The 26,440-nt window shown below is 38.5% G+C and overlaps 1 protein-coding gene across 1 annotated transcript in view; it reads right to left on the bottom strand.

Annotated features, from left to right (window-relative positions):
• Positions 1–26,440, bottom strand: part of itfg1 (integrin alpha FG-GAP repeat containing 1) — a 165,002-nt gene that overhangs the window by 78,611 nt on the left and 59,951 nt on the right. The window contains exon 10 of the mRNA XM_084927789.1: positions 18,307–18,458. Coding sequence (XP_084783915.1) covers positions 18,307–18,458 — 152 coding nt within the window. The remainder of the gene's footprint in view (positions 1–18,306; positions 18,459–26,440) is intronic.

Raw genomic sequence — 26,440 nt, 5'->3', positions numbered from 1 at the left:
ATGCCAGTCTACTAGCCAAAAATATAGATATTTTTTATTGATGAAGAGTGAAGATAAATCAGTATACTGTTGAACTGTAAAACCTTCATAAAATCTAGACTTAGATTAGGATGGTTCTTTTAATCCTAAATATTATTAACTACTTATGATCTGGTTTACCTGTTTGCAATTAATTTTATTATTATTTTTTAAATCCTCTGTTTATGATTATGCATTCTGCTTTTGTGTGTCTGATTTCTATATAGTAAAAATATATAATAAATTAATAGAGAAATCTTTCACAGACAAGTTTTAATGAGGGCAAATAGTACTGGTACTAGTATAGTTCTTTGAAAACAGTTATATAATACTATTAACCCACTCTGAAGGAGTGTTCTACAGTTGAAGGAAACAACCCTGTTGATGCAATCACTGTGGGAATCTCCAGTTGCAATGATTCAGATGTAGCAGTCCTCCAACTTATTGACCAGCTGACAATAAGAGAGAGTGAAAGACTGACAGCAACAGGAAAAAAAAACAAAAGACACGGACGAAAGGTGAACGAAGGGAACGAGTGGGCAGGTCCACGTAGACGAAGTGACAGTGAGACAGCGATATGTTGTCATGGCCCCGAGGGGCTGTGATTTCTAATTCCGCTAGCCACTGTGGTGATGAACACAGGCAGTGACTCACAACGACACAATCAAAGTCAAAGTACATCCTTTGGTAGTGTCACTCCTCTACACGGTCCGCCTGCTGTCACTCACTCTTTCATCCTCACTGTCTGTGTCTGGCTGCATCTTTGTCCTCACACACTTTACAAAGTCAGCTTTCTTCTGAGTCTCGCCTTACTTGACTTTTTCTTCACAAGCTTATCAAATAACAACCACCAAATTGTCTTGTTCACCAATATGTCAAACAAGGTTTTCATTACAAAAGAAAATCACAATCTGTGAAGCAAAATTCACGTATCCGTTTCAGGGTTGCAGACGGGCTGGAGCTTTCCCTAGCTGTGATAGATTGAGGGGGAAATTACACCCTGTCAGGTCAGAGAAGTTTGATAGCTAAAGTTAATTTTTGTAGAGATGGGTATCAAATGGGTGCCATAGTGTCACCATGGTCTAATTGACTTAAAAAACAAACAAACTCGTGTATAAACTGAAATACTTTACCCAAATTACTGATGAACTTATGATACAATAATAGCAAATAAATATTATATGCAACCAATCACTGGACTTGTTCAATAATTTTGTTTATTTAAAAAATTTGTAAAACTAGTGGCTTGTAAATCAGCTTTAGCTGTGACATCTATGACAGAGGGTAGAAATTATACTGGATAAAAATCTACTCGTTAACATCTTGATGCTTGCACTATAATAATAAAGTAATTTGGATTTACTGAGTTACTAGACTTCTGGTTTATTGTGCTTTTCACAAATCAGTTCAACCAAACTGATCACCTACATTTTTATGCCTATGACTGTGTGCTAAGTACAGCCAACTAGAAATCGGATTACAAGTGATCTTTACAGACAAATACTAAATGAAGAATAGACAAAAAAGTTTTAAAAAAAAAAGTGAAAAAGTATACAGCAATAGATTTTACTCAAGACTGTCCAATCAAATACTGGATTTTGAGGACAGTAAATGTGAAACATTATAACCTGGGAATAGCCTCATTTCTACTGTGTTGTTTTAACCGACAGAAAACAGCAATAACACCATTGTGCTGTGACAATATGTGGTAAGAAATACTAGAATGTGGTACACTGACAACTTTTGACACTAATCATCAAAATGACAAACACCCTCAGTCATTACATTACTTAGCAATTTCCAAGAAAGCTGCCTAATTTACTTCATTTAGGGTGTCATTTGAGGTCAAACCAGCCTCCTGCCAACAAAGCAAAACTTAGCAAAGAAAATACTGTGCAGGACTAACAAACCAAAAGTCTCATGCTACTATAGTTTCCACTCTGGTATTAACAACAAAAACCGAGAGACAAATGCAGCTACCCTGCTTCCAACATACAGAGTAAGATGGATTTTAAATGGCATTGCCTAGCAACAGCCTGCTAAGCTCTTGGCAGCTGCTTAGTCGTGGTGCATACTGATAGATAGAAACAGAGAGACTAACACACATATATATATATATATATACAGACAGCAGCAGTAAAACTTAATGTGATGGAACTCATCAAGGCATCAACAAGGTGAAGAGCAGTGAGCTTTGTATAAGCAAAAGGATTAATTGCTGCTCTGCTTTATGTGAGTGGGCAAATGAATGCGATGCTATACTGACTTGAACTTTAACTCTGAGTTTAACATATTTAATCAAAATTCAGCATGGACGCTAAAAATACATTATTTACAATTAATTGCAAAAAAAAATTAAGAATCAAATTTTTATTTGGCCATGCTTAGTGATGCAATAAAGTACTCATAAAACTGGGCAAACATTGGTTTAAGTGTTGAGTGTGACTCTGACCAGTTTGCAGGTACATGATGCCACATAACTACAAGTAGAAAGTTTTTTCACATCAAGAAGAGAAAAACAAGCTGACAGCAAGCCAAGATAAACAAATGTCTGAGAGCTTGGCTCATTATAATTAAAGTAACTCAAATGATGACTTTGTAAAGGGAGAATCTTTCAACCAGCATTGTAAGTTTTTGTTTGAAAAAGTCATTCTGTCATTTTCAAAAACAATCATTTATCTCTGACTGTTGGATATACATTAGCTTGGCAATAGGAAATGCCAGACTCTGCATTAATCTACAGTTATCTAGACATAGGAAGCATATGCCAAAAAACAAAATATGCAGGCTGAACCATTATTAACTGAATGAGAAAAGGCTTTGCTAGGGGAAAAAATAGCTAAAGGACAGTGAAGCATTTGACACTACGGACAGAGTAAGCACAGAAACGAGACAGAAGCAATTCCAATAACTTTACAGAGAGACAGGTATGGTTAAAGCTTTTCTACAGAAGCACAAAGAAATAAGCAAGATTGAGAGGCCTTAAAAAGAAAGGATGAAAGACTGACACGGCCATCAACAACTCGCACAAGAGTAGTCAGAAGTGGTTTTAATGAAAGACTTGCACCCAAACAGCCTTTTCTCTTTCTCCGTTTCTCTGTGCAAAAAAACTCATGACATAGAAATGCACAGAAAAAAGAAGTGGGGTGTGAAAAATGGCAGCAGGTGCTTTGAACTGACAAGTCAAAATCTGAAACATCTGCCCTCACAGAAGACAGTTTATATGCTAAGGTGCCTACAAGACAGAGTGTCTGCAGGCAAAGCTGAAGGATCAGACTCGTTTCTGGCAAGTTTGAGACTTTATTTCTGAAAAACTTTATTGAGGATTTTGTCAGAATGAAGAGACTCACAAATGTTCAGAAGAACATTTGGAAGTCATTTTCCACCAGGATGAGGAAACAGGAGCCATCTTCAACAAAAAGTGCTGTGGCCACAAGATATTGTGATAACATGAATCCAGGGAATAAATGTTAGGAATAAACTCTGTGTCAAGGACCCTGAAAAGTTGAAAAACTGTGCAAGTGCACCTGGTATTGGTGGTGTTTTAAAAACAATGAGTGATTTATCTTTGATTTATCTTTTTTCTGTTGAAGTTAACTGATAAAGAGAAACTAAACTAAAAGACTGCACAAATTATCCCACTTAGTAACTACCACTGTACTTAATATCTTGGCATGTAATTGAAGATAATTTAATCGGTGTAATCTATAAATGGCTAGCAGATTTTATTTGGAAACTGTCAGTTTAAAGTCCTTCACTCTGTTTTCAGCTCATCATTTTAAAAGCCCTGAATGTGAAGGATTCAGGCTGTGAAGCACCTCTTGCTGACAGCCTGTGAAGCTAAAGTTAGTTCAAGTAGCTTAGTATAGAGTTGTCAACACTTTTACACTGGCTTTGTATATTTTGCAAGAATCTAGTATTAATATCAAAAGTGGACATTTCCTTCTAATATAAAGAAAGACTTGCAATTCATTACATTTAGCTAGAAATTGACAGAGATGTTAAATTTTATAATGAAAAAGGAAACAGCCAATTTATCTGATTCTTCTCATGTAGAAACAAGATAATTATATTTCATAATTGTTGCTGAATCAAGAATGTACTTATAATTTGTTTATTTGTTTTTTCTTCTCTCATAAAACACTTGTTTATTGCAGAGTGAGACAGAATTGATAACACAATAAGGTATTTTGTGACTGTAGTTAGGAACAACCTCAAGCAGAGGTTAACTACATTATTCTATTACACTCATTGACCTATAGCCTGAAGAGGTTTACACATATGTGTGTCTGAGTGTGTGTCTTGCAGATTTGCTACACATCCTCAAGGCTTATGCTTTCTCATTGCAAAGCTGAGGAAATCAACAAAGATTATTATGACATCTGAACATGCATCTTCGTAGACAATATCAGTTTTAAATAAAACTATCTGCAATCAGCAGTAACAAGTAGTAACGAGGTGTGTAGGACACTGTGAAGTGCTCTCATATAGTGTTTGAGGTACAACAGAAATCACTTAAGTTTAGCTGCCTCTGTCTGTGACCTCATTTCATATTCCAGAAATAGCTCCCTCTCACCTCACACTGCTACATCGCATGGGTACATGGGACATGTACACACAGACACAGACAGACACTCACACACACACAGCTATGTAATGCAGCCCAGTGGAAGGTGCAGTGGGACATGCAACAGGGGGGGGCTCTTATAAAACCGAGGAGGAACATTTTAACATCAAACACTCGAGGCCAGCAGGACGCAGCGTCTCCTTGAGGGTCGCAAATCGAGGGTCGAATGGAGATCATATGTGCGTCTTCCTGTGAATGCGAAGCCTACCTGAGTACAGAGAGGCAGTGGGGTACTGGTTGATCTGCTTCACTATTGTGGTGTCTATGAAAGTAGCGTGGTCTAACGAAAAGCAGCACTATCTGATTCAAGGAATCAGCATTTTAGCTCCAGTTGTCACAGTAAAAGGTTGTAAAAATGTGCAGGATGTCTGCTCTTCACTGGCATCATTGCATTACTTGCTAAATTTAAGTATGGGGAATGGAAGTTACGCAGATTTTGTGTTGATATGGTAAGGGATCTTTCTGCTTTGTTTGTCTAATGTTAAGTTTCAGTAGCTTCATGCCATGCTTCATCAATAATGTCCTAAAAGCTTTTGTACACAACCGAAAATGAATCTATATTTTTCCAGAGCAAAGTGGAGAGCAAGATGCTTCAAAGTAAAATTAGTTAACTGAGGCAAATGGCTTAATAAAATAAATTAAACGCTGGAAACTGCTGTCCAGTTTGGAGTTTAAGCTGCCTGGATGACTAGAGGCAAGAAAAAAGAAAAAAAACACCTACACAAGCAGTTCTTTTTCCCGCAGTAAATTATGACCAACTGGATAGAAACATATAATTTGTGTGAAAGTGAAAATACATTTTCAGTTATACCCTGCTATCAAATGGTGAAAAGGCAATTAGGAAAGAAAGAAACAAAGAAATATTATTCCCAACTTTCTATTTGAATTCTATAGTTTACAGCAGAAAGGATTTTCACAAGCTGCCACTGATATATTCTGATGACTGCTTTCCCTAAGCAACATCTGTACAGGCTGACAACTGACTGCAATCACTGAGGTGGAGTTATTACTCATGTAGGAAGCTCTCATTCCTGCCTTCCTTTCTTTATACAGCATCTTCCACAGACTTTACAATCTTTCTCATCGAGTTGGCAAAACAAATACACATTTTTCTCCATCTCTGTCTCTCCATGGCACACAAACACTGCACATACACATTCGTTCTCATGCTCAATCCCTGAGAGGGCCCTAAAGCCTTAATAAGGAAGATTTAATTAGTTTTCAAAGTATATGGGTGAGCAAAGAAGGGGCTATTATCTTTATGCTTAACGGCAGCAGTTGTGTGTTCCCATGGAGAGAGCATCTCTGGTGGCATTCAGTAAAACACTATGGCTTTGATGTACAAAATGAGGATAAGAGAAAAAAGCCCAAAGGAACGTGTAAAGGCTGATTGCTCTCCTGTGTCTGTGTATGAGAGAGCAGGCATATGGTCATTAATTTGCTTTGACTTATCAAATGCATAAAATACCTGCATAAAAATAGGAATTTATCACAGCAATCAGCACATTACAGACTTTGTATACAATCTATACTCAGTGTATAAATTCTTACACTAACTTGCCATTTAAGAACGTCCCACGATTTCATCTGGAAAAAGGTACCAGGAAACATGAGTGTACTGTAAAGAGAAGCTGGTTTTTGAAAGATGGCATCCTATCCTGTGCTTTAGAGATGCCCAAAAAACCAAATAACTGTGGACCCATCTGTGGGTAGCACAAAGAAGACAATGTAGTTTGTTATCCTTTAGTCATTCATTCATAAGACAAGAGAAAAAAGAAATTATGTTTTTTCTTTGTCAGGATGATGTGGGAAATCCAAGAGGCATACAATATGCACACAACCCCATCGCAAGATGTTGTTAGACTCATTGTGTTGCTTGTTAGTCTATATTTTTCTCGCTCTCACGAATACATGGAAAATCGTTGTCAGGACAGTAAATATTCCATTTACTGGTGGAAAATTACCTACAATTAAACAGCAAAAGTTCCCTTGCACAGTAGTGGTTCTTAACTTTTTAACATTCAACTTGCTGACAGCAGTATGGCATCATCCTGCCCTCTGTCCTCTACCCTCTGCAGCTGATGGGAGAAACAGTTGTATGTACAACAACTCATGGAAGAAAAGTGGAGAACTGCTCGGTCTCAACCCCAAAACTATCATTTCACAGCTAATTATACCAAATGATTATATACAATTAAAGCTTGGTTAAGTTTGTTTAGAATGAGCCCATAACAATGACAATATTAATAGATGCAAAAAAGTGAACGGTGTCATCTGAGTGGACCAAGTTGAGTTGAGTTGGTAGCAAATCTGCGTGCGACATGAAGTATGGTTATGAGAGCCATGCACCATTTAACTGCCTGTATTGGTTCACTAATGTTACTCGTTTTGTGGAGATATATGTGCAACAGCAGCTCAGAACACCGCAGCGGGCTGGAGAGAAAACCAAGAACCATTTTTTAAAGGTCACGTGTTGTAGAAGTTACCTTTTTCCCATGGTGGGAACTTCATGCAGTGCAAATTCAGAAATTGTTCTTCCGTAAGAGCACCGACTTCACTTCGGTGAAGTTGTATGTCTACAGTACGGTACAGACCAGCTCTTTACCCTCTTGAGGATACTTCATGGTGCATGGGAGTGTGCCCAACTAGTTTACATGTGTTTTGTGGACTTGGAGACTGCGTCCCTCAGCGTGATGGGTGCTCACGGAGTACAGGGTGTCTGGCCAGTTGCTACATGCCATTCTATCCTTATACAACCGTTGCAAGAACTAGGTCTGTATAGCCGGCAATAAGTCTGACTTGTTCTCAGTGGATGCTGGACTCAGCCGGGGCTGTCCTTTGTCACCAATTCTGGTCATAATTTTTATAGACAGAATTTCTTGGCATAGCCAAGTGACGGAAGGCTTCCACTTGGACAGTCTCTGAATCTCGTCTCTGCTTTACGCAAATGATGTGGCTCTGATGCCTTCATCAGTTGAGGTGTTTCGGGCATCTGACCAAGATGCCTCCTGGGCGAGGTCTACCAGGCATGTCCCACCAGGAGGAGGCCCTGAGGGAGGCCCAGGACATGCTGGAGGGACTATATCTCTTGGCTGGCCTGGGAATGCCTTGGTGTTTCCCCAGACAAGCTGGAGGAGGTGGCCAGCAGGAGGGAGGTCTGGGCTTCTCTGCTTAGGCTGCTGCCCCCAAGACCAGGCTCCAGATAAACAGAAGAAAATGGATGGAATTAATTTTGGAAAAATTTGGATTTTTTTAAAAGAATTGTGGCTTGATGCTAGGACCAGTGCTTCACAGCACGAGGGACCTGAGTTTCAACCCAGACAGGGCTCTTGTGTGTGAAATTTCACCTGGGAGCTGCTGACACTAAAGGACATTCTAGGTTATGCTTTTAGCCCCCCATGGCACACACTCAACAGAGACTGCATGAAAACTTAGTGCACTATTAAACGTAACGGCTTTGGCCTGAAGTTTCTCTCATTTAGGTTGTATTCTGGTTCCAGCTCTCCTGAGACCCTGAACTAGATAAGCTGTTAGGATAATAAATGGGTGGAGGACTGTGCATTAACACTCTCATGTGAACCTCCTGATACCTTCACATTTAGAACCGTAGGTCTAGACTGATTTATTTTCTAAAGTACAAGGAGAAATCTACAACAAATTCAATTTTCGCAATCAATAGTGGTCTTATCAACTTCATAGAATTCACTTTTGGACAAACCAAAAACTAATTTATTAATGGGGCTAGGGCTGGGCCATATCATACCGTTCACGGTAATACCGGTATAATGTTGGGCAATTGACTATGTGCACGTTAGCATATGCTACTTCCGGTGCGGGAACTCCTGTGGGGAGCTTTGTTTCCGGTGTCCTATTCACGCCCTGTTTACGTTCCAAAACAAGTTAAGCAAATGAATGAATCAAGCGGCGATTTACATTTCTATAGATGTCTTGGGCATTTACCCAATATATCTGTAAATGATGTTCATCGACTTGTCGACATTTTTCCCCCGCGCCTCAGAGCAAAAGAGAAAAGGGATTCAAATGTTATATTTCTCAGCTGTCCCTCGTTTATCGAGGGTGTTATGTTCTAAAAATAACCAGCGATAGGTGAAATCAAGTAGCCAATTTTTTTTTTTGACGGTGCAAAACGTTTGGTGGACATCGTGGACATACAGTACTGCACTTCAGAGTCACACTGCTAGCGATCGATGCAGCGATTCTGTACTGTACAGGAGAGAGATCACGGAGGAGATCGTCTGCAGCGATCAGGACGCAGGACACAATGTGACGTAAAAAAAACCGTGCAAACTTGCACTAACGCGAGGTGAAAGGTGAACCGCGTTATTAGCGAGGGACCACTGTCATTTTGAAGGTAAGTCACAACATACCCTTCGTAAATACTAATGTATAGGAACCCTTACCAGCAATCATTCATTTTTTGTGTGGCTTTTTTCACGGTTTGTTAACATGCTGTGTAGGTGTGTACTTGACTAGCTGATCTCGACATAATGGGGGAAACATCTGGTTTGACTATTCTTCACCTGTAGTTTGAATGCTGAACATTTGTCTGTTTAAATCATAAGACCAGTCACTATACAGAGATGTGCTTCTGAATGTGGACGATGTGTCTTCTGCTGCAGTAATGCAGTTCTGCTTGTGTTGAGTGATGTAAACAACTGATCGATCTAAACTCTTTAAACATCAAAATTGATCATTAGATTTTTTATGACACAACAGTGGTGAGTGTTCCCACCTTCTCCTCTTTGTAACTTAACGCGATCTTTCCGTTTTCGAGTTTTGGACATGATTTTGGAGTATATCTTCGCAGTAGCGATTGACCGCAAAGTAAAGCTACCGGAAATGTACAACCCCACATCCGGTCTCAAACCAGGAAGTTAGCATTTTCTCGTGCACAGGGTCAATTGACAAGAAAATGAAATATCGCGATAGAATATGGGTAAAACGCGCATGCGCAGTGCCTTTGTTTTCATACGCACATGGCGAAAAAGGCACGGCGGCGACGGAGAATGACAAGGGCGAAAGCGGATTGTTGGGTGAAACGGATGAACCAGAATTGGTTTGTAAAAATGCTGCAACTTCAGTGGTGTGGAACTGGTTTAGCTTTCGTCCGTCAGATACACAACAAAGCACTATTTTTGGTAGAGCATGCTAGAGGACCGTCATTATTACCATGTTTTTTGGAAAATACGGCACACTTAAAATCAATCATTTGATTTTTCTGAAAATCGACAGTGCCCCTTATAATCCTGTGTGCCTTATGTTTGAATTCTGGTTGTGTTTACTGACTTCGAAACGATTTTATGTGGTACACGGCGCTCGAAAATCTGTCAAATGTTTTAGTACGACTTTGCTAAGCTACTAACCCGCACCGCTTGATGGATTGTCAGAGCATTACGACTATCGTAGGCAGAAGCCTTGCGGAGTGATACGTACGGTGCTTCAACATAATATTACCGCGTGTGTATAAGCTCTTTTTATGTTTTGTGGATATTATACATGGTTATGCTGAGGATATGTCGGCCAATTTCCACTGGAAATGCCTTTTGGTTAAACTGTCAGCAAGGAATTTGCATTTGTACTGTTACATTTTTATATAACTTTAATTCAAAAAACAGCTGCTTGTTTAAGTGAAAATACATTGATGGGTTTTTTTTTTTTGCACTAATAAAATTGTGGAGTTGTAAAGTATTTTGTCTAGTGTCAATTATCGTCAGTTATATCGTTATCGCAAATTTTCAAATCTATATCGTGATAAATATTTTTGGTCATATCGCCCTGCTCTAAATGGGGCCACCTTTTCCAAAAGCAGTCACAGTGTGTCTGTGTGCAAAAGATAGCATTTAGCTCAAAAAGCCTTCTGCTGGTTTTAGACGTCTGATGAGTTGTTTTTTTGTCGTTTTTTTTATACTCCGGCAGCTGGTCAGAGCTAAAAGATCAGAAGGAGACAGTTAGTGCTGCTAACTGCTGCCCACGCCACACTCTGCTCTCTAATAGAAACACCAAACAAAAACACTCCGCATAGTTCATTATCAGAGAAGAGTTTAGCCTTTTTTATAACTGCAAAAGCACACTATAGTGGGTGACCTGACTGGTATTAACATGTCTACACATTAATGTCCTCTAAATGTTGACACAGGCAAACAAAAGCTAAATTCAGAGAGATCAGCAGATGTTCGGAGATTCTGTTTATCTAAAAAATATTTCTGACTCCAATTTGGGGGAAAAACAATTAATGTTATTCTAAACAGAAGGCTGATTAGACAATGACCATATTTTCTTGGGAGTAAATAACAGTTGGCAAAACAAAAGCAAAAAAAAAAAAAAAAAATCTCTCTACTGAGTCAAAAATGGTATATACCTTTATTATTGGCAAACCATGCCCTGAATCTCAAAAAGTATGTGGGTAAGGAAAAACTATGCCCGACTAAATTAAACAACCAACCACCAGCAGTTTATAATATTGCTAAGTAAAGAAACTGTGAAAGGGACTTGTGCATAATATTTTTGTTTCTAGCTCAGTGGCAGTAAAAAGACAACCCACAATCAAGAAAACACAATAAGGTACCCTCCAAAAATTATACATATCACTAATTATTAATATGCTATCTGGTTGATTTATAGTCAATAGGAAGCAATACATACTAATTTCTAGGTCCTCGGAATAAATCAATTTCTGCATTGGGACACATCTCTGAAGTCTCCGAGGAAGGGTGGAAGTTTGTCACTGCTGTGGCGTGTTAGTGCTCGCTGACTCATACACCTTGAAAATGGTTGTTCTGAACATTTTATATGATGAGTGACAGAGGTGGAAAGGCTGGAATATTGCTTAGAAGCATGCTGGTACAGCCCAAGGCACAACACAGAGAAATATTCATGCTAGAGAGATAAAATAAAGAAAATATTCATACTGCAAATATTGTATTTGCTTTGTAGCATTTATTTTTTATCTGAGAAGGTAAACAGTGGTCAGCACTTGGACTTAATGGGTATTAAATTATTATCTCTGTGTATATGAGAGTGCAATGATGATGTAGGCCCATTTTAATCCATTGGTCTGATTTCACTTGCAGTTATCCGCTGAAGTTAAAGGTTATGGTGACGGAGGTTTGGGAAAGCCTCAGAATTGCAGGAGCAAAGATCTGACTGAAAGCGAGGTTTCATCTAGAAGGTCATCTGGCTGTTTTCAATTACTTGAGACACACATGCTGATGTGCACACTGGAGACACACTTGTAATTATCTCTAAGTTGCTTCAGGCAGATTACACTTTAAAGCTGACCTTTGCACATTTTATTCAGTCTATGAATGTGATACAGTTGAGGGTGGGTGATTATAGCTGAAGATAATCCCAGTCTGTGAGGGCTGTGGCTGACACAAACAGTCTTACACTCTGCATACAAAAGCAGTTTAAGAGTGGTTCATATTTTGTGTTATACCTAGAAAGTAAAGCCATTTACTGGTTTATCTAACTGCCCTCTGTAGCAGCTTGTGGCAAATTCTCTTTAAATAGGCATCTTCTGAAGCTTTGACACTTTCAAAGTCACACTAATGATGGTAGTACAATATACTAAGTTTGTTCTTAGTATATTGTACTACTGCATTATGTGTCCAATTTACTTGCATAACAACTTATCACAACTTTGGGTGATCAGGACCTACATTGGTTTTTAGAGAAACAGTAGTTCGGACATCTTTCAAAATAATTCAAAATAAAACAAAACAATACCTTTATTACTATCTTAATAAAATTAGATGGAATTAGATTAACTGCTGCATAAAGTGAATGTTCCCAACCCACATGCAGGTTTTATATCTGTAAACATGTAAAAGGTTCATAAATCATTATGCTTTTGTCAACGTGACATCTCTAACAATACTTAGTCTATGAATGGTGAACCTCAAATGACTAAAGTGCAATTAATAACTGCTTTTTTTAAAATTCTTTTTTATTCGAAGCCGTAACAGAAAATGGGCCATGTAAGTTTGTGAATAAACCATACAGCTCTACAGCCTGCCTCATGCCTGGAAACAAGAAGAAGAATCTGCTACATATATAGTATAAACTACACAGTGACATACTCTGTCATCTATGCCAGAAAATGAGATATTTTATCATGAGGATTCCGGTAGAAAGTTTCTTGCATGTGTAAAAGGCAACACAGGGAAAAGGGCATGTCTTTTACTTTCACACTACGTTTCTTTCACTGAGACTGCATTGCTCTCTCTCTCGGTCTTGCTTCCCATCTCAGTTGGCATCCCAAACTTTCTTGCAATCACTGAAATGCCTATAGGAGCTCTTTTCAGCAGGAAGCAACAGCCTTGTACTCTTTGTTGTGATGTTCATCTGTGTGAGCATGTAACAGTGTGCACGAGACAGAGCAAGAGTGACAGAGAGAAAGAGTCTGGAGGGACCATCTGTCCTGTGACCTGGACATAATGTAGACCAGGAGGAGTGCAGCTCTGGGAACTGCCGATAGACATTAAACTGCACAAAGATAAAAACCTAAACACGTGGCACAGATATGAAGACACAAACACACACAGTGACAGTGTCTTGGAATTCATAATGCATCCATCTCTTTCGCTTATCCAGTTCAGGATGGTGGTGGTGGGTGGCTGTGGATGAGAGGTGGGGTACACCAAGCTGTCATTCTATTGCTGGGCTAACACAGAAAAACAGACAACCATTCACACTCAGATTCACACCTATGGCTTATTTAGAATACCAGTTAACCTAACATGCATGCATTTGGACTCTGGTAGAAGCTGGATAACCTATGAACATGCAAACTCTACACAGAAAGGCTCCAGCTGGCTGGGGAATAGAACTCATAATGACTGCTTCCCAAAAAAATCTGTAATTATTATTAGTAATAGTATTGAGAAGAAGTATTACTAGAGGGTAACAGCTTCCTAGTTTTATGCTGATATAAAGTTTCTTACCCTGAAATGGTAGGTGATGCAACTGATGCCTTTGATAGCAGTGACAACAGCTTTTTAAAGTGAAAAGGCTGGATAGTAGGTTACCTACATTGCTTACAACCTAAAATTTAAATTAAGCATACAAAAGATTAATTTAAAAGTGACTCCTCCTTGAGGTTTATTGGGTTTGCCAACTTTCTGCTGAGCAAAATCTATTCTTAATATCTTCAGCTCTTACACATAGAGAAACATAAATTCTAATCCATAGAACTGTAGTGTCATGAATGACTTGAAATGTCTAAGAGCTTAGCAGTGTGAATGACATCAAGAGCAAAAAAACTCTGAAGTCATCTTAGGGTCAATCCCACAGCCATCACAAACAGTAAAACTAGATGGTACTTAAGTATATTGTCACACTGGCTTTCAAGATCATTCATTTCCCAAATTTCCGTATTAGCAGGTCTGAGGTCTTAAAATAGGAGGAAAAAAGAACAGTGGAATCAATAATTAAGGATTAATAAGATAAGAAACATATCATTGTAAAGCAGTATAAACAACTTGGTTTTTTTTTAAGCTTGAGTAGTAAGAGAAAATGGCCTCATTCTTACTAAATGACCTTCCAACCCTCAATTTATTCCTTCTGTTGCCTCCATCTGCTCATTGTTCCATTCATTTCACTCATCTCACACCCTCTCTTCTTCTGTCCTCCTATTTTGAACACTTAAATCAACATTCATTTTCCTGCGAGGAGGAGTGACGCGGACTGGCAGGACTTTCATCTGAAAAGCTGCTATAAATACCCAGTTGAACGAGAAGAGATGGAGAGATGAGAGAAAAGAGAGAGGTGGAGGGGGAGTGGGACTTGAAATAGACTAGTTGTGGGCATTACAAATATTTGGTTAGATGAGAGCATCTGAGTAGAAAGAATTTACAGAGACAGCAACGCCCGATGCAGGTTGGACTTCAGAGCGCTGCTGAATCCAAAGCAGACGTGGAGGTTGGTGGTATTTCATAAAGTATGTGAACAAAAACAGCTACATCTGATCTGTCAAGGCTATCCTCTGGTCTGAATTGCTTCTTTTGAGTAAAAGGTACGAGGTTTCAGAGTTGTGGGAGAATGGTTGTGTATAGTAGTGATGTGCGGATCGATCCTGAAATATCGATTCCTCCGATACCAGTCATTTATGTTCTAGAATCGATTCTCACATTAAAATATCGATATTTTAGTAATTTAGAGTAAATTTGTAGTTTATCATTAACAGCAACACAGTGGAAAGAAACTATAACATTCGGATTGTCTACATCCAAAGGAACTACTTCCTCTTCCGCCTTTCATAGTCATGTGCGAAATACGGCTGTATAAATGTCTCGCAGCCCCTTGGCGTGCGCAGCTGAGCGTATTTGGAGTCATGTGCGGACGTATTTTACCTCCACAAACAGCTGAGACGTGGTTTGCGATACATGTGGCAAAAAAGTGAGGTGTTGTGGCCATACTAGAGAGACATTCAAAAGGGCTGTTGGGGGTTGATAAATACATTTTACAGGGTTTATTTATTGGATAAAATACGTTAAATGTCACCATTATTATTGGCCGGCCCGGAAACAGCGGGGGTGTCCAAATTCAGAGGCTGCTTCCACCTGAGGACCCGGCCTTCGCGGTCTAAAGAAAGCCGGGTAGTACGTCATGAGCTCCCTCGGTGGAGTGAAACTCTGCCGTCTGCTCCTTGCTATCTAAAATATAACCGGGCGCTTGCGTAAACTCTGGACTGTCTCACACTTTGTTTAATTCGTTTTCTGTTTGATGTTTATTCAGCTGTGTGAAAACCCCGGAGGAACCCTCCCGTTAAATTTTATTTAATCTAATAACTTTAATCTCAGCCAAACCGATTTACTCACAAACAAATAAAACACTGAAAAGCCAAACAATAACATTTTTAAGTTATCAAAGTGACTTATATATCATGTTTAACCCGAGTAATGAAAGACCGCGGGGGTTTGAAGACGATGTGTCGATCGTCTCAGATATTTGAAGTTTACACAGCTACATTCTCACCTCAAAATATGTTAAACGTTTTTTTGCGACCCAGAAAGAGAAATAAGAGTAATATTAAAACTAAGTAGCTGCCGTCATTGTTGGAAACTGGAATTGGCTAGGCCGCGCTATGAATTCTGCAATATGGTTTTTCAATTTTGTTGTCCGGGTGGAAAATCGGGAGAAATTCGGGAGAATGGTGGCTCCGGGAGATTTTCGGGAGGGGCACTGAAATTCGGGATTCTCCCGGAGAAATCGGGAAGGTTGGGATGTATGGTTGTGGCAACATCACTAACCTTGTCAAACACCTCAGAGTAAATCATATCACAGAATATGACGAGCATATGTTGAGGCGAAATGAAGATGAGGACAGGGACAGGTGCTGCTAGGGCGAGACAGACGTCTCTCACGGAGTCCTTTAGTGCTGCAGGCAGGCAAGGTGTTCAAATAGCACAACTTCAGTTTTTTCATTTCTATATGATGAACTCTGCATTATTAAGTGATAAGAGCAAGTAATCTGATGTCCTGTAATCATTATGATGCTATAATTTGAGATACAATAAATAACACAAGTTTTTGTACAAAGTATCGGTATCGGATCAGTATCATCGATACCACCCTGAATATTACTTGGTATCGGATCGGAAAGGAAATCAGTGGTATCGCACATCACTAGTGTATAGGCCTATTGCCTAAGCATGATATAGAATTTACTAATCAAGCCACTGGCACTGTTATGCTAATCTTCTAAGGTTTGTGGCAGCTGAAAGAGATCTAAAAAAAATCTAAAAAGGCATCTAAAAAATTCTCTAACCTTTTTTTTTTCTCTCTTTATCCTGCTCTGTTTTCATTAGTTGATAACGTCATTTGAAAAGTTAGCTGGAGCAGACTATATTGGTAAAGTGTACTGCAATAATGCCCCTGGCCCAGTAGAGGATTACAAAGTTCAGGCTTCAGATGAGAGTGAAATGGAAAAAGGACGACAGAACGGGAGACACCATTGCTTTTTGTGATTAGAGCTTTTGAGAAATAAGCCATTTGTAGATGAGGGTGAACGCAAAGATTTAAGCCCAGCAGGACTTACTGATAATTATACAGAAAAATAGGGTTCAAATGTGTCTTTTGAAGCTCTTACCCAACGTCTTACTACTTCTGACAAACACAGCAATCAGTATGCATAGATAATCGCAGCCTTGACCTCTTCAGCTATCTTATCATCATCTCTGAGGCAAGATAATCCACAACAAACATGTCCTTCAATAAACACATACTCCTTACTCCCAGTGGTTGTGGTGCTTGCATTTTAACGCATGCAGCAATGATTTTTAAAGACTAGGCTTATCAGTCACAACGTCCATAAGCTGAAGAACACACTCACCTTAGTCGCCTTCCTTCCAGCCTGTGCTCAGTAACACTTCTTCATTAAATTATGATGTCATACATTCTTTCAATATTAAATAGATTTGATTAATGCTACAGTCACACCAGGGGGGAAAAATGCAGAATGACATAGATGCCTGCATTTTATATATGAATATAACCAGAATACATCCAACTGCACGGCCCCGAGATTGAGCGTGCAACACTGTCAACCTCTGGATGACCAGTTTGCCATTGCACCACCTGAAATTGGTCACCACATGTGAATGCATTGAACATGTTAGAAGTGACCGTGCTTGAGGAAGAGAGTTGTTCTGGAAGTCTACCGTGAACAGGATTGCAGGTCTATTTCTGAATACCTTGTACACTGCAAATATATAGTTTTCTGCCTTTGAGCACTAGGATGAAAATGTGTTGCTCAAATTAACTGCCTTTGTGAAAATGTAAATTAATAAGAAATAAATGCTGCTATATTATCCCCCCCTGTCCCTTGTGGGTGACTGTTGCTTTTGTAAAAAAAAGTTTAAAAATGTCATAATGGATAGTGCTGTACTGTCAGGCATATACACCCACCCCCACCCCCACCATGAGAATGTGTCATTTGCAAGTACACTAATTTCACAGTAAATTAATGAGCAAATTCATCCACCGTGTGGCGTCTTTAAGAAAAGAAAGAAAAATACATTTATAGTTTTGAAAGCTAAACAAATTTGCATAAGCCATTTAAGTATGCATCTTGAGTTATTAGGTTCCAATCAATTCAAATTTATGGTGGTGCTGGAATACTATAGTTAGTATAATCTCATCAAATGTAGGATATTACACAACAAATTCAAATGTGGTTAATAAATGACGCAAAATCTCATGAGAACTCAGAGGTTTCCATGAAATCTGTGAGTCTCATGATATTAATGTCAAGAAACCAGAGTAATCACTATGCAAACAAGGTTTGTACATAGCTGCACTACATGCTGTAGGCTCCCCCTGGACCTGTGCATACTGACAGTTTATTCCTCTGCACTGATGGCTCATGAAGTGAATGATGGGAGTCAAACATTAGCTGGATTGGAGTTCGGGGACCTACTTGACAAATTTCCAAGGACCCTCTGCCAAGTGAGGATTAGCTTCATTCTCGCATGAAATTATTTTTTTCAAGACACGATCTTATACAAGGATCTTGGAGGAACTTGAAAATTATATCTACATATCTCACCCTCACACAAGTAGGTTTATTACAGAACAAAACCTGCAAATATGCACACATATGAGGAGTTATTAAATGGAGCTCAGGTGTGCTTTGTTCCTACCTTCCACTTTTGTTTTGGAGGACTACCAGGGCATCAGGGAACCCATCCAGGTTGTAGTCCCCAAGGTGAAGGGCTGGGGGTTGACTCAAGTTATCTGGCACAAAGCCCCAGACAGTTTCTTTCCGCTTGAAATCTGAGAGAACCGGTATCCACTGCAAAAACAAGTCCCCCAACAGTTAGTCATCAATCACAGTCATACCAGTGATACGTTACTGGAACCTTTAACAATAAAGAACAACAAGAATACAAAGAGAAAGGTAAACAAATGAGCCTGGTAGAGAAAAAAACGTTTTTGTATATTTATCTTTCTCAAAGAAAACTGGAGATTATAACTCTTGAACAGTGTTCAGAAATCTGATATATACTAAATAAATACAGTAATAAAATCATGAATATTTAAAGTTGAATTTACATGAAAGAAACAAATTTTACATATTCTGTTAATCATAAATGACTTGGTTAAATTACCTGTCTGGAGTGGTTGTTATATGAGTTTAACCTAATTTCTTGTGGAATCTTTTATTTGCATTTCATGTATTATTTGTACTTTAACTGCATCACAAGTTACAGATCCCTTTGCCCACACAGTGTATACACCTACACATTCATACGGTATGTATGCCAAGGTAATGGAATTTTGACAGCAGTAACAAACTTAGAAAAAAGAAAGAAAGAAAGAAAGAAAGAAAGAAGCAATTTCAAGCTAATGACAAATGATTGCCTATTTTCAAATGCTTTTATCTCATCCAAATCAGCAGACTAAGAGCAATGGTTCAGGCAACTGACATTAATAGCAATTTTTCTTTTTTTTCTCAGTGCGATTAGAGCACTCCAATAATACTCAAACCTGATGGTCCAACAGTGGCTAGCTTTAAGAGCACCTTAACAACATTAAGTGTTTCAAAATGAGTTTCTTTGAAACTTTCAGCAGTAAAGTAAAAAAAAAAAAAAAAAAAACTAACATGACTTAAGTTTAATCCTAAATCTTCTCACCATGTAATAAATCATTCTCTTTCACCTGCCGGATCTTGAATAAAAACTAAGGCTGCAAAAATACTTGACAAACACTAAGTACTAGAGATGTGAAAAGGAACTTATACATCTCTAACTGGTAGCACTGGAATTTTTGCAACTCTGTAATGTTCAGTGTATTTTCCCAAATGATTTTTAGAATGATGAACAATGTGACTGAATAAAACAAAAGATACACAGAAATCAGCCTACATTTCACTTACATACTACATTGAAAACAAAACTGTCACCTATAGGGGAGTTTTAGAATCAGATGTTGTGCATGTGCTCACAGCCTGCAGTCTCGTTTTGATGCAATTTTCTTTACACGTTAAGAGAATAATGAAAGTAGGCCCCCCACCTTAGCAGCATCATTTTTGCAGTTCGAAAACTGACTTACATGACATGTTTGTCCTATTACTGTTTTCCAGTTGCCTACAATGGAAAAAAAATGCTATTGCTGCATGTTGCAACAGAAAGGTTTTATTGTCCAAATATTCCTAAACAATTAATTTCAGCAAAGTTGTTACCATGATGGCCGTAATGATCTCTCTGCTGTGATTAGTGCCATTACAGTGAGCTGTTAGACAATAGACTCCTGTGAATTACTTACAATTAAAGAGAATGAAGTGTTACACAAAGAAAAGGGGGAGACTATTATCAGCCCAAATGTTCACTTTTATAAACAGAGGTTTATGAGTAACATGTGTCATCAATCAGTGCATGTATTTGACATCAGATGGTCTACAGTTAGCATTAAACTTGGACTTGAGATACTTTGAGATGCCTCGTCCTGATCCCAACAACCCACAGACCAGCCATCAATCCATTCATCCATCCTTTTACTGTAAGTTGCTGTAGTTTTACAGACATAAGGGGAGGGGGGAAAAAAAAAACCTTTTCAAAACTGCACTAAACGGGCAGTTTGTATTAATTACATGTGCAGTTTCTAGAGAGGCATAAGAGGGGATGCTAGAGGTTTAAACTATTCATGAATGTTAAACATACACCAGGTGCAGGGGAGAGACACCAGAGATACATTCACCACAACTGCCACTAATGGCTCCTAATACAACCAGTATGTCCGAAAAAGGAAAACCAAATTTCCAATTAGTTTGAAATCCATCATGCAAATCGTAATCCACGTTTTCTCCAAACCAGCTGTGCACACTACATGATATAGAGGTAACACACTATTGCCTATTTGTAGGCAGGGTAGTGGGCTTAGGTCACGTTAATGATGTGACGCCTCAGTGGCTAAATGCAAAATGAGCATCAGCAATTTGCTTAGAGGGTCCCAGGTTGAGATATAATTTCTTTACTCTTCATTTTCAAAAACAAAGAAAATCAAGAATAGTCATTGGCCAAGTAAAGCCCCCCCCGCTTCAAGATGCTAACAGAAATCCCAGACAGCATTTAGAAACATGACTAAAACACAGTTATTGGCTTCTCAATTCATATTAAAAAGCCAAAGTGCAGAGCTTGTCTTATTCCCTTTGCTTAATTACTTTTTGGTTTGACTCAGCAAATGTAAAGACACAAACTACCATAACTGTGTCATTAAGTACCACAAAATAGTGTATCTGCATAATTTCAACCAATTACATTTGGTTAAAATTGGTCGCTTTGCCCCAATAAATGCTTAAATATTATTTAAATCATCATTTTGTTTTATTTGGAAGCCAATTAAAGATACTTAACCACTTTAGCTTTTATCATGCAAAATATTTTTATTGTGAAGGTAGTTGCTTTTAATATCACGTTCAAGTTCTAATTTAGTTAAACATTACAGTTGTTTTCATAAATCATGCAAATAATGTGCTTTAATTCCCTAAGCGTACAAGCAGTAACTTGAACTGACTAAATGTAGGCAGAGATTGTTGAGGTGACAGTAATTATACTCTTCTACATTCAGATGGAGCATTAAAAGCGAGAGCGTAAAAAAAGAAACTAAAATCTACGTTTCATCTTTTTCTGAAGATAACACCGAACTTGGAGCTTTAATGCAATGGTGCCCAAGTAAGCTATCATTAAATGACTGTTAAGTGATGTTGCGATCCAGCTTAAGAGGCTGACTGCCTGCCATATGGGCGTAAAGCTTGGCCATGATTACTGCCATCCAGAGTGGATGGAAGTGCTAGAGATGGAGGCAGTGCAGCGACTGGCAGAGAGAAGCGAACAGAGAGTAAGACCCACAGAGGCTGCTGCCAGCCTATTTGCAGCCAGTAAACACAATGCTAGACATGGATGGACATAATAGTACACTGTCCCACAAAATCATTCTCATTCGGACACATCCAGAGAGGTGGAACAATTATTCCCCTGTTAACGTAATGCCGGGGGCAAACATGTTAATTTCAGTTATTTACAGTTTTTTACTCAGGGAAGTCACCAATAAGACATCGGGTGGAAAGAAAAGAAATGGGAGAGAAACAAATGAAAAAGAGTGAAGATGACAGGCGTGCATATACTTTAGTTTGGATGAATATATGTAGGCCTTGATCTAAAATGACAGACTGTGCTTTAGATAATGACATATTACTGAAACTGGCACTGCTTTATAAATCCAAATGACATTTATTTTCAATCCAAAATCTCTCTCTCCCTCATTTATTGAATTTTTTAAAAAGCTATAAGATGTGGTGGTTAGAATTGTGTACAAGTTTTCCTGACTGATTGGGTTACTAGATTTTCTGATTACATCTTCAATCTTTGCCCTGTAGTCTGCTAGCTGAATTAATTCACAGGTGAATTCTTTCCTCTTGAGTCCTTTGGTCCCTTCTGTGCTCAGTTCTGCTATGACATTCTCTCTCAGGACAGAGCAAGGCCTTTGCTGGCCGCCAGCCTTATCAGCACACCACTGTGCTGCTATAGGCCCTGAAGCAATCATTGTACTGTCTGTTGCTCCTTTCTGACGCTGATTAGAGGAAGTATGAGGAAAAGCATGGAGAATACAAACAGCTTCTACACAACACTGAAGAAAATGCAGACGTGTATTGTGCATTGGGTTAAAGAGTTTAATCTAAGCATTATCGTTATGTGACAGTTGTTGATGGAACTGGCAAAGAAAATTATTAAAAAATAATAATAAAGTCAAATAAAGTCTCATAAACAAAAGACACAAAAATGTTAAGATTAAAAACCTGCACTTACTTGCGTGTACACATACAAGCACTTGAATATGAGATAAAAAGATGCTTAATGAAACAGGGGTCCAAAATGAAGCCTACCATATTAGTAATTTATTTAGCTGAGTGAAATCAAATGCAAGAAATGCATTATCATTATGGTCTCTTATTACATCATTTCCTAAATAGAAAGATAATTTGTGTCTCTCAAACATTACCTAATGACACAGACATGTAATGATCACATTGTGTGAACATATGGCAGAACAAAAGCAGATGATGAAAGACTTAATTGTGGTAAACTGGCAAATGAAGTCATAAAGCAAAAGTGGAAGTCATAAGTTAACTATTTTCCAAGCAAAAACACCAATTTATGGTGTTTGGACACGGCAAAAAGAGGCCGCATTTTCACTCTGTTTTGGTTTTATTGGCCAGCAGTACTGTGTAGGGAATCGTGCAAGGCTCAGTGAGGATATTAAAGGTTTCTAGTCTACTTAAATAATTTTTATTTCAGAAGCTGGATGAACAGCCAACCTGACAGAGCAGCTTTTTGAATAAATCATGAAGCAGTTACTCCTTCCTTGTGGCTGCAGAAGTTTTGACATTTAATCACTAAATATAGCAGAGTATTTTAATAATGTCAAGTATGTGTCTTTGTAGATTAATCAGTGGCTCTACAGTGTCCAGTTAAACAGAGAGATACTAAGTCTAAATAACTTGAGCTCGGTTCAAATGTCGACATATTAACATTAAATTGAGTGTGAGACTTTGTGTGTGTGTCTGCATGCAAATGTGTTAAAGCACAAATCCAAATGACCAAGTTAATGGAGATAGAGACGATGATGGGATTTGTGTGTGAGAGGTAATCTGATACCTTTAATGGTAGTGAAGGGAAGGATCCCGCATACAAATGGCTTTTTTATGAAACAGTGAGAAAACACCATGTTAAGACAGCTTATTATGGTGTTGTGCATGCACACACACGCACATTCACATGCAAAATGTGCATGTATGCAGAAAAGAATAAGAACTAGGAAGGGCACAAACACAGACCCAGACGCAAATTCGCTCTCCTGGCTTTGCTGATGACTAAAGTGAAAAAGCCGCGGCATGCTTGCAGACTCCCATTGATTCAACTTGGCGGAGAGAGCTCCCGCTTCATTAGGCCAAGAAATTAAAATGTGGGTGGCCTGCGGTGGAGGAGGGAGGTGATGTGGGGAGGTGCAGTAACACTGACAGACAACAAGGCTGTCCAAGGCAAGAAAAAAAAGGAAACAAAAATCACAAAACAAAACAAAACAAAAAAAAAAGTGTAGTAAAGCAGTGACTTTTATGCAGCTACTGATATAATGACTATAATGCTCAGCACACTAGAACTGGCATTAAAAGACGGCGTGGGACTGAACAGTACAGAAAAAAATTAAATGTAATCGTGTATTAATGGCTTTGATTATGAGTCTACATGTATGTTATAGTAGTGTTCTAGTAAATGACTCTGTTTAATTTATTAGCACAGAATGGTATTTTGGAAGAAATCAATAATGTCTATTTTTGGACCTTTTAAATAAAGTTTGGTTTTCCTAGAAACCATAACATCAAAGAAAATACAACAGATGCTATATACAGAACATCCTGTAGTCTCAGATTAGTTATGCATTACAGCTAGGGAGAGGTTTTCTACTACCAAGTGTAGCGGAAATCAGAAAGGGACACTATTTCTGTAGATGACATCTACATTGCCTGCCTATACAGTAGAACACCTAACACTGATACATCCTTTTTCAGTTTTTAAGGTTTTCTACCCCTTTTTTCTTGTCCGGAAAAAGGCAGTCAGAGTCAGAGCCAGAAACAGAGTGAGACCATATGTCTTTGTGTCAGCTGAGCAGGGTGGGGACCCTGGTACCTGCTGTCAGTGTCACCTCTTTGACCACTAACTGACCGGCTGACTGGGAAGACTGGAAGGAGGCTGTCTGACTCACACTGGCATCCCTTGCAATGTCTGGGCAGCAACAGTAAGCAGCTGGCTTGGCTTTTATGGTGGCGCTTTGTATGTTTTGGGTGTGTTGAAATGTGCTGACAGAATCCACAAAACACCATCAGTCACAACATTAATAGCACTGACAGGTGAAGTCACATTGCTGTAACAGCGTGAGGCATACACTGTCATTGTTGTAGCAACATTGTTAGTACAATGCTCTGATGGGAAACTTTAGATTCTGACTTTCATCAGGAATGTTCCTTCAACACATATCTCCCACCTAACCACCATCTAGCATGTAATACTCTTCAGATCACATCACTATCAAATTGCTCATCCATGTAGATACAGTAGAACAAACTCAATCTAGAAAGGTGCAACCCTGAAACCACAGGATACACCAGAAGTCCAATGTGCATTCCTCAGTGGGTTACAACTATTTGTTGGTATGGAGGAGACCTACATTATGCAAGTGTATTTAGAATTAGCTGACTTGTTTCAAAGAGAAAGAAGTTTGCTGATGGATTAAAAACAATAAAGTACAAGATGAAAACAATTTAAGCTTTGTACAGGACAAATAAAGTATGACAACACTATTGCATGAGCATTACTTTGTGCAAGTGGGATGTCTTTCTATTTGTCGTCACTTTAACATTGAACATTGAACAAAACCATTACAAAGACCTATGATCAGCATACTCCTCACGCTGTCAGTCTTTTATGTGCCATCAACACAGTTCCTATCAGCTGAGGAGTGAATTTCACAAAATCTTTGAAGATGCCCTTTCCAATGTGGCATCAAGACATCAGTAACACCACCTTTAAGTCCAGCAAACCATTCCTCCAATGGCAGGTAGACAGAACCAGCTATTCACTTCCTATTTAATGTGTCTCAGATCTCATCATGTACTCTTAATACGTGACAATGGATGCTTTTAATTTAATACAGAGTGGTCATAATGTTTTGGTTCATAAATGTTGTCAGCATTAGCTGACAAAAGAAAAAACAAAAGAAAAGCAAAAAGAAATCCCCACAACTAATCAATTTTCAAATGTTTCTTTCACCACAGAGTCAGGGGATGTGGCCTGTGGCCTTGACAGCTGCTACTTGAAGTCAGACACTCATTAATGCTCGGTGAAGAGTTTATATGAATGCTGTGCTCAGTGCCTATGTACCACCAAGAGTCTTTCACAACAGTGTTACAATTCTGTGTTTATTTGCAGTGACGCTATATACAGTCTATGTGACAACTTATTATAGAAGACTATTTATAGTTTTGCAAAAAAACTCAAAATAAACATCAGAGACAGGTACTGCTAATAATTATTTCTTCATTGAATTGTTTAAATTGTACTGCATACCCATTTATTCAATTATTATCTGTACTTTTTGGAGCATACCAAAGGAAGCCAGTATGACCCCTTAGACCTCTATAAAATCTCTAATTTTTAAAGAAAAACATAGCCCATGTTGTGTGATTTTAGACATTAAAAAACACCATAATTTAAAAAAAAATCTCTTAAGTACAAGAATGTCAATAACAGTCACTGTAAAACATCTGTTATTTTTGAAACGATTGTTCGTCTAAGTTAATATTATGATTACAAAAATCAATCTGTAAAGCAATTTCATCAATGCTTAAGCTATTTAGAACTAACCCTACACTATATGTCAACTCTGCCATTCATATTTTTTACTTTACTCAACTGGAAATGAGGCATGGTATTAAATGCTTACAGAAGCAGTAGCACTGCCTAGGAAGTGCTCCCTCATGGACCGTGTGCAGATTTCCTCTGACATTCAGGAGGCTGTTTTGTCATTTTGTTGTTTGGTTTGTGTTGCTACAATTCGTTTGATAGGTGTGGTACAAAATTAATCAGTTCTCTTTAGTAATAACCTATTGTGTTAAAGAATTTGGTAGGATTGAAGAGGGAAGGTCCAAAGTGAAATGGATGCAGTCAGTATGTGTGTCTGTAAAGACAGGGAATGAAGCAAAGAGAGTGTTGGAAGCCCCCT

This window comes from Perissodus microlepis, chromosome 1, assembly GCF_051167445.1.
Source record: "Perissodus microlepis isolate ML-2025 ecotype Zambia chromosome 1, ASM5116744v1, whole genome shotgun sequence".
Taxonomy (NCBI): Eukaryota; Metazoa; Chordata; class Actinopteri; order Cichliformes; family Cichlidae; genus Perissodus; species Perissodus microlepis.
The sequence above is the reverse complement of the archived record's forward strand: the minus strand, read 5'-3'. Positions and strand labels throughout refer to the sequence as shown.